A 9,794-nucleotide genomic window follows, 5' to 3' on the forward strand; every position below is an offset into this window, starting at 1 on the left:
AAGGTCATCCTGAAATATATAAACACAGCACAACCTTCAATGTTCTAACTTTTATTTTTTAGAATCAGTAAATATAAAAAGTTAATTACATTCGTATTATGATTTTTTTATAAAATAGTATTTAAATATAACTCGAAAATAATAACTAATGAAAACAAAAGAATAAGATACTACAAAAATGCCTACTTTTACCATGTTTTAATTTGACATTCCTGTCTGAATACATTTTTCGTGAATAAGAAAATGGTCAGAAAAAATCAGCGTTGGTAATTTAAATATTCAAATATAATACGAAAACAATTTGAGCCAATGCAAGTGAAGAGGGTGGTTGAAGAAAAATAGAAAATAGTTTAAACTATTTTTTATGAGTACTTTATGTGAGAATTATAAGAAATATGCATTTTTCAATATGAACTTTTTATATTTTCTGATAAAGTCTGTGAATTTAGATTTATTGACGATTGATTGATGTCTGTTAAAAACTATAAAATAAAAAATATATCCATCGATAAACTGTGTGATCTATACAAAACATTAATATATCAATAGATGACATAACAGATTTAAGTATAGTAGATTATATTTTTTATCACACATTAAATTCTAGATATACACTAATAAGCTAATTAGACAAGAAAAAGGACAATCAAATTCAAAATGACACAACATAAACATGTTTATAATATAATTCAAACAAACATAAAATTTTTAAAAATATATATTTATAACTAACATAGTTCTAATAATTTATACAGTTGTCAGAATTGTTTTTTTTTTTTGGGTTATCGTCCTGTTACTATTATAAAAATGAACGAACTAAGATGAATTGGACTGGAATTAATGAGTCATTGCTAAGATGGTGCTAGATTCGACTAGGACTGTTGAAGAGAAGTTTGAACAAGTGGTGTAAAAACCATCCCATTATCATATCTAAAACTATAGTTCAATGTCTAAATCTTAAGTCATAATCTCTAATTATAAATCATATATATATATATATATATATATATATATTATTTTAAATTGAAATCAATTTTGAAGTCAAGATACAAATTCCTAGAGAATTTGTATTACCTTTGAAACAGCATAAAAGTAAAATTGATAGAGTTAATATAAATTTATAGTGGTATCTGTGAGTAAGATTTATGTTTCTTCAATTGAGATATAGAGTGCCATATGTATGGGGATATTGTGATTTGTGCTTTCATCATTTTTAAATGTTAAAGTATATGTGAATCTTGGAAAGACTGTTTATGCAATATTACATTTAGACATATCAACTTAGTCATTTCCCTCTCAATCCTATGTCTACAAACCTACACTAAGCATAATATATTTCAAATAAACTAGTTACAAAAAACTTAAATAAACTAGTTATATGCACTAAACTTAAAGTTTTATCAGATATAAAAACTATAAAAAATAAATTAAACTTTTACTTAAGAAAAAAAATTAAATGTTAATATATGTTTTAAAAACATAACATAATATTAAATAGTTTAAGAATTCAATATTATTTTAAAAATATATAATATATTATATCGTAATTAATTTCTAATGTGTGACATGTTTTATTTCTTATATTTAAATAAATTAGCTTCTATTAGATTACCTTATTTGATTTTTACATTGAAGTAAAGTTTTTATATTTAATTTATTTTTATCATAAGAAACTAAGATAAATATATCTAATTACATGAGATCAATATTTTATATTTAATTTATTATAAATTTTTCTCTTTGTTTTTTAAAATTATGAAATATAATTGATACATATATATATATATAATTGTCTCATGTGTATTATATTTTTGAATTCAGATGATTTCGCGTGTTCGGATATGTGTCACATGGATCCGTGTGTGTCGTATATATTTACAAATGTCTTGTTGTTCAAACTTCACCACGTGTTTGACGAAAAGAATGTAAGAATGGTTAGAATTGAGGTTCACATAGAATTTACGAACCGATATGAGATTTGAAATTAAACGAAGATTTGAGAATGAATCGTGATCGGAAATGATCAGTTTAGGATTTAGGTTTAACACATAAATGAAATAGGGTTTAGTGCAATACGTTTTGGGTACAAGAAAGAAAGAAAATTTGTAAACACATTGATATTCGAGTTACAGTTATTATAAAGATAAAATAAAAAAATAAAAAAAGAAGATAAAAGTAATGAAAACCAGTATCATTAAAAAATTAAATAGAGTTTAGTGAATATGTGCGTTAAGGAAAAATTACTAACAAGGTCAATTGTGGCAATCATAGAACTCTTTTGTTATATATATGTGGTTATGGAAAGTGCTTTAACTCAACAACAGCAATCTAGTTTTGATACTCACAGAATTCTATCCATCAGTTTTTGTGTGTGATGATAACACCCTCAACAACCTCAATGAAGAATCCAGTTCGTTTCAGATTCATAATGTTTGTGCTCTGTGTGGTGCCGCAGGTTGTTCATGGTGAAGAGAAGATTAGATGCATTCCAGAGGAGAGGGAAGCACTCCTCCAATTCAAGGCAGCCATTATCGTTCACAACGGCATGCTATCATCTTGGACCACTCCTCACTGCTGCCAATGGGAGGGGATTTGCTGCAGCAACCTCACCTCCCATATTGTAAGCCTCGACCTTCATGGAGATATATATGAAGAACGTTATATTGTAAACTTCGACTTTCATGGAAATATATATGAAGAACGTTATATGAGCGGAGAGATCCACAAGTCGTTGATGGAGTTGCCACAATTACAGTATTTGAACCTCAGTCATAATGATTTTCCAGACAGTCACATTCCAGAGTTTCTTGGTTCTCTCAAAAACTTGAAATACCTTGATCTCTCTTCGTGTTATTTTGGCGGAAGAATTCCAAGTCAATTAGGCTCTCTTTCTCATTTGGAATACTTAAATCTTGCTTATAATTCTCTGAACGGATCAATCCCTTATCAGCTTGGAAATCTCTCCCAATTGCAGCATCTTGATCTCAGAAGCAATTATTTCGAAGGAAATATACCTCCTCAACTTGGAAATCTCTCCCAATTGCATGAGCTCTATCTTGGAGAAAATTTGCACAATCTCAAAATTAGTGACGGAGGTCAGTGGCTCTCAAATCTCATTTCTTTAACCCATCTTTACTTGTACTCTGTATCAAATCTTAATACTTCTCATACTTGGTTGAAACCGATTGCGGAGCTACCTGAACTAAGAGAACTAAGTTTAGTTGATTGTAGCCTTTCCGACCATTTCATTCTTTCATCCAAACATTTTAAGTTCAATTTCTCTACTTCCTTCTCTGTCCTTGATCTTTCTCATAACATCTTCACATCACCAATGGTATTCCAGTGGGTCTCAAACATCACTTCCAACCTTGTTGAGCTTTACCTTACTGGCAACCACTTGGAGGGTTCCACATCAAGTGATTTTGGCATCGTCATGAATTCGCTTAGGCATCTTGACCTCTCACTTAATAATTTAAAGGTCAGGGATTTGAAATCCTTCATTAATATATGCACTTTACATTCTTTAAACCTATTCTCAAACCATTTGGCTGAAGACCTTCCCTCCATTCTCGGTAATTTGTCCAGTGGATGCGTTAGACACTCATTGCAAGAATTGGATCTGTCATGGAATCACATCACTGGCACTTTGTCTGACATTTCAGTATTCTCCTCTTTGAAAACATTGTTTCTTCAAATAAATCGGTTAACTGGAAGGATACCGGAAGGTGTGAAGTTACCGTCCACTTTGGAGTATTTGTCAGTTGGGTCAAATTTCTTACAAGGTGGAATTCCAAAATCATTTGGCAATGCATGTTCTTTGTTTTTATTGGACATCTCTATGAATGGCCTGACTGATGAGCTTCCGATGATAATTTCTCACTTGTCTGGATGTGCTAGATATTCATTGCAAGAATTATATCTAGAAGGGAATCAAATCAATGGCACACTACCTGACTTCTCAACATTCACATCCTTAAAAATCTTATCTCTTCAGAACAATAAGCTAAATGGAGAGATTCATAAGAACATTCAATTTCCACCTAAATTGGAGGAGCTCTACATCTATTCAAACTCTTTAAAGGGTATGCTTACTGACTACCACTTTGCTAATATGTCTAAGTTAGAGCGCTTGGATTTATCTGACAACTCATTGGACTTGGCATTTACTCAAAACTGGGTTCCACCTTTTCAATTGTTATCTATATACTTGAGATCTTGCCAGTTAGGTCCAACATTTCCCATGTGGTTGCGGACACAAAATAAATTTGTCTACATTGACATTTCAAATGCTACAATATCAGGTATTATTCCTGAATGGTTTTGGGCTAAATTACCTCTACAAAAAGTGATGACAATGAATATTTCATACAACAGTCTACAAGGTACAATTCCAAATGTTTCATCAACGTATGTTTCTACTTCCATGCATCTTGGATCAAATCAATTTGAAGGTTCTATTCCTCTATTTTTACGAAACTCTCAAATTCTTGATTTATCAAAAAATAAATTCTCAAATCCTCTTTCATTTTTGTGTGAAGATTATGCAACTTCAGTTCATATTCATTTAGACATTTCGTATAATCACTTATCCGGAGATATCCCAGATTGTTGGAAACAAATTAACTCATTAGTTTATTTAGATTTGAGTTACAATAACTTTTCAGGAAAAATTCCAACTTCAATAGGTTGGCTTCTTGATCTTCAAGTATTATTGTTGAGAAACAACAATTTAGTAGAAGGAATCCCTTTCTCCATAAGAAATTGCACAAAGCTAGTAATGTTTGATTTGTCAGAAAACAAATTATCAAGATCTATCCCTGATTGGATTGGGACAAAAAAAGAGTTGCAAATATTAAATCTGAGAAAGAATCAATTCTTTGGGAGTTTACCATTAACGGTTTGTTGTCTAAGAAACCTTCATCTCTTGGATCTCTCACTAAACAACTTATCTGGAAAAATTCCGAAATGCATAAACAACCTTACTTCAATGGCTCAAACGACATCTTCAATATTTGATGAAAGGCATGAGTATGTGTTGAAAAATGGTTATTTTAGGGACTTCAAACAATACTATTTGAATACATGGTTGACATGGAAAGGTTCGAAACAAATGTTTATGAATAATGGTTTGTCACTTCTAAAAAACATTGATATCTCAAGTAATCAGTTCTCAGGAGAAATTCCTATAGAAATAGAGAAATTATCTAGACTGATTTCATTGAACTTATCAAGAAACAATTTGATTGGAAAAATTCCTTCAAACATTGGAAACATAACATTACTTGATTCTCTTGATTTGTCAAGAAATCGACTTGTTGGTTCAATTCCTCGAAGTCTCGCTCAAATTTATGGACTTGGTGTATTAGATTTGTCTCATAATCATCTAAGTGGAGAAATTCCTTCAAGCACACAATTGCAAAGTTTCAATAAATCTAGTTATGAAGATAATCTTGATCTTTGTGGACCACCACTTGAAAAATTGTGTATTATTGATGGGGAGCTAACACAAAAACCAAATGTCAATGTTTGTAAAGATGATTATTCATTTTTCAATAATGAATTTTTCATAAGTATGGCAATTGGATTTGTTCTAAGTTTTTGGACAGTGTTTGGCTCAATCTTATTCAAACGTTCTTGGCAACTGTCTTATTTCAACTTCTTGAACAACTTAGAAGACAATGTTCATGTCAAAATAGCAATTTTTGTCAGAGCACTTAAGCAGGACAAAGATTACAAGGTAATAATATCATATGTTTTATACAACTTTGTTTTCTCTATGTATTAAATGCACATTACCATATATCCCTTTTTCCATATTTCTGTAGCATTTTATTAATTAAAATAAAATTATCAAATTATTATTATGCTAAATATTGAACCAATTTTTACAATTCAATTAGTTGCTTTTGAAACTAATTATGTCAAATATATAAGATTGAATGCACAAGAGCCATTAAATGTGTAAATATAGCATGTTAAGTAATCAAGAAAATGACTTCTTGCTCGTTTGAATGTTGAGTGCCTTTAGTGTTTATTTACTTCAGTTTTTTTAATAAAATTATGCCCTTGACAACCTTTTGCAAATTTAGATGAAAAGTTTGCATGACCACAAAATAAAATAGCAACAAAATAATTTATGTTCAATACTGGATAGTCTTATAAAAAAAGAAAAAACAATTGTTTCCTTGTTACCATGAAATCATGTTTTTTTCCATACTAAACTTCAGAGATCTTTATCTATCTTTAGTTTTTTCCCTTGCTACCATGAAATCATGTTTTGAATTTAACCAAATAACATCGAAACAAGATAGTAATCCGAAAATAACTTAGGGTGAAAACACAAAAACTTAGAACCTAAATTCTCAACATAGAAAACCTACATAAAACTTAGAATCTAATCCCCAACATAGAAAACCTTAAGAAAACACTTAGGTTCTTAGGAAATAGAAAAAACATCTAGGTCAAAAACACTGATAATGACATATTTTACAATGATTTCAATATTGAATTAAGAGAAAATGTCAACTCTTTCTTAACTTTTTGCCTTGTAAATCCTGGTTTTCATTTAGTTTCTTAAGTGAGCTTTAATGAGATAATTTAATGACTAATCCATGCTCTCATGTTCTTAAAGTAGTTGGAAGAAATCTATGCATCAAATGAAGGCACCAGAACCCAAGAAAAGCAAGAAAAACAACAAAAAATGAAGAATTAGAATTTTGTTGAAACTGCGTCCGAACGCCCTTTTTCCATGGGCGCTTGAGTGCCAGTGCACCAACTTCTGAGCTTGACTGGGTCACACCCGCGCGCCCACTGCATAGGGGTGCTTAAGTGCGTCTTTGCTGACCGATGCGCGTTGGAGCGCAAACTTTAGCGCAACTTTCGCTAATTTGGCAGATTAGGCCTATTTAACCCTAAAACACGAAGGGGTCTGCATCTTTGGGCACCTAAATGCGATTTCTCTCTACTGCAGCACTTGAAGGCGAACTAGGAGCTGTGGGAACAATCCTTCTTCTTCCTTGGGTTCTCTCCCTTCTTCCATTTCCACCATTGTTGTAAGCTTAAGCTCTCCATTCATGGAGAACTAGTTTCATTTATTGTTGGGGATTGATGTAACCACAAATTTCTTATGTAAACTATAATGTTTTGAATGATTATATGCCTCTTTCATTGATTATTATTGTTTACTTCCTTTACTTAAAGCTTGTTATGATTTAATCAACCATGACATGATTTTAGGGTTTGCTTAATATTATAAAATATTGTGAGTATGGAACTGGATTAAACACCTAAAGAAACTTGTATCTAGGAATAGAACTATGATCTTTGGTTGTCGTTAATCTCAACTCTTAATACGAAAATAATTGTTAGGTTTTCCAAAGGATTGAAGTCTAATAAGGAAGTCTAGGCTCTCTCTACCAAGGGATTATGTTTGAGTAAATTCGTAGATTGACATTGGCTTATTAATGAAGAGGAAGTGAATTGTCATGCATAAGAGTGAAGTAGGTGATCATACTCCAATAATATAATTTCATATAATTTCTAATCTTTCCTTTCCTAAGTGTTTGAGTTACCAAAGTTCACTTTTACTATTCTTGTCTTATATTTATCTTAATTGCATTAAAATCTAAATTATGGAATCATTCTTTAGTCTAAGTTAGAAATTATACAATTGTTTGATGACACGAGTCTCTTTTGAAACGATATCCGGTTTTACCGGTTTATTACTTGATACAAATTGGTACACTTGCCAAAGTCTCAACAAGTTTTCGACGCCACTGTTGGGGACCCGTGTTTAAAACTAGACTTTTGTGTGATTTTTAACCAATTTAGACTCTATTCTTTTGTGTTTAATTTTCTGTTTCATTATAATTACTATCTCTATATTTTTGGGCTAACTTGTGGCTCGAGTTTGGTTATTCTTTAGTGTATGCAGGGAAATATCTGTACAAAGAGGATTGTGTCATCAGAACCACTGCTTGTCGATCTTGCGATCGAGAAAATAGCTCGTAGAACCAATAGTGACACAAGGAGACGATGAGCTATAAGTCAACAAACTACCCTTGAATCTTCATCTTCTTCCAACAATCAAAACAGTGAGCTTCTTGATACTTCTTTAGTGAACGAAATGGATAGCAATGGATCACCTCTAAGGAGAACCATAGGGGACTCTATTACTTACACAAGCCCGAGAAATTTCTCAAGCATTGTGAAGCCCATTATGAGTGACAAGTTGGTAAAAAGGAAACCTACTCTACTCCAACTCATCAATTCAAATCAATTTTCTGGCCTGGACAATGAAGAACTTCATGCTCATCTACTCACTTTCTACGAATTATGTGGTTCTGTCGGTGTAATGGGAGAGGAGGAAGAAGCGTTGTACATGAGACTATTTCCATTTTCTTTGAGTGGCAAAGCAAAGGCCTAGCTTCAGTCACAACCTAATCAAAGTCTAACTAGCTGGGAGGATATGGAACACAAATTTTTGGCTCGCTTCTTTCCACCATCAAAAAGCATAGAAATAAAGGTTGCAATTTCTACTTTCGTCTAAGGAGTGGATGAACCATTATGTGAAGCCTAGGAAATATTTAAAGCTTTATTTAGAAAGTGTCTCAATCATGGATTTGGCCTAGAAATGCAAGTGCAAACCTTCTGCAATGGTTTTCAACCTCATACAAAGATGATACTCGATGCATCCTTTGGTGGTTCAGTTCTATTCAAAACTTTTGATAAAGCCATTGCTGTTATTGAAAATATGGCTTCCATTGACATGTAGAGTCAACATGAGAGAACACAAGCACAAAAGAGAGGAGTTTATGAACTTAGTGCTCAAGATGCACTACTAGCACAGAACAAACTTCTCACTCAACAAATGGAGCTCCTGACTCAACATATGGCCAAGCTACCTCAACAGTTGCAAGCAATGCAAGCTCATTCTCAACCGAATCATCAGGTAATGAGGTGCGATTTATGTAAAGATAACCATCCTAATGGCCATTATCAAATTCCTAGTAGTTTTCAATCTAAAGAAATCAATATATGGGAAACCAAGGAAGACAAAATTTCTTCAACAACCTTTTTCCTAATCCTTCCAATAAAGGGTGCAGGCAAGCTCAATAAGCTGCTAGTAGTAGAAATCTGTATCAACCTGCTCAACATTATCCATATCAGATTGATCGGACTTCAAAACTAGAAGAAACATTGCAAATGTTCAAGCAACAGTCCATCCAAAACCAGAAAATACTGATGAATCCATAAAGAATTTGGAAGTGCAAGTTGGTCAATTAGCTAAGCAATTGGCAAACCAACAAGGTGGACAATTTTCTACTAATACTCAAGCCAACCCTAAGGAAAAGTGTAATGTCATATTCACTAGAATTGCAAAAGAGGTTGGGAGAAAAGAAGAAGAAAAAGAAAAGAAAAAAGAGGGAAAAAGAAGAGAATCAAGAAGAAAAAGAAGTAGAAGAAGTGATTGTTGAAGGAGAAGAAGAAAATAAAGGCAAAGAAAAAGAGATAAAGCAAAAAGAAAAAGAAATTGTAAAACACTTGCCTTATCCAAAAGCACCTCTAATAAAGAGAAGGAGAGGCAATTGACCCAGTTTAAGCAAATATTCAACCAACTTGAGATCACCAGGCCCTTGACCGAAACAATGCAACAAATTCCCGCCTATGCGAAGTACATGAAGCAAATCCTCAACAAGAAGAAGTATTTAGATGAGGAAACAATTGAAGTGCACGAAAATTGCAGTGCCATCATGCAGAAGACTCTCCCTCCAAAATTGAAAGATCTGGGGAGC

At 32.4% G+C, this 9,794-nt stretch overlaps 1 protein-coding gene and 1 pseudogene across 2 annotated transcripts; both read left to right on the forward strand.

Annotated features, from left to right (window-relative positions):
* Positions 1 to 2,374: 2,374 nt before the first annotated feature.
* On the forward strand, positions 2,375 to 7,163 carry LOC148192265 (receptor-like protein EIX2). Of its 2 annotated transcripts, none has more exons than XM_088098389.1 (2): positions 2,375 to 5,737; positions 6,635 to 7,163. In XM_088098389.1, exons 1-2 carry the CDS (start codon positions 2,375 to 2,377, stop codon positions 6,710 to 6,712), a joined length of 3,441 nt encoding a protein of 1,146 aa, XP_087954515.1. In that variant the 3' UTR covers positions 6,713 to 7,163. The 2 variants fall into 2 exon arrangements, with proteins under 2 accessions (XP_087954515.1, XP_087954516.1); XM_088098390.1 differs by having other exon boundaries at positions 6,632 to 6,730.
* Positions 7,164 to 8,125: 962 nt separating this feature from the next.
* On the forward strand, positions 8,126 to 8,773 carry LOC148192266 (uncharacterized; annotated as a pseudogene).
* The last annotated feature ends 1,021 nt before the right edge of the window (positions 8,774 to 9,794 follow it).

This window comes from Vigna umbellata, chromosome 9 (assembly GCF_029865625.1).
Source record: "Vigna umbellata cultivar VRB3 chromosome 9, Vumbellata_1.0, whole genome shotgun sequence".
Classification (NCBI taxonomy): Eukaryota; Viridiplantae; Streptophyta; class Magnoliopsida; order Fabales; family Fabaceae; genus Vigna; species Vigna umbellata.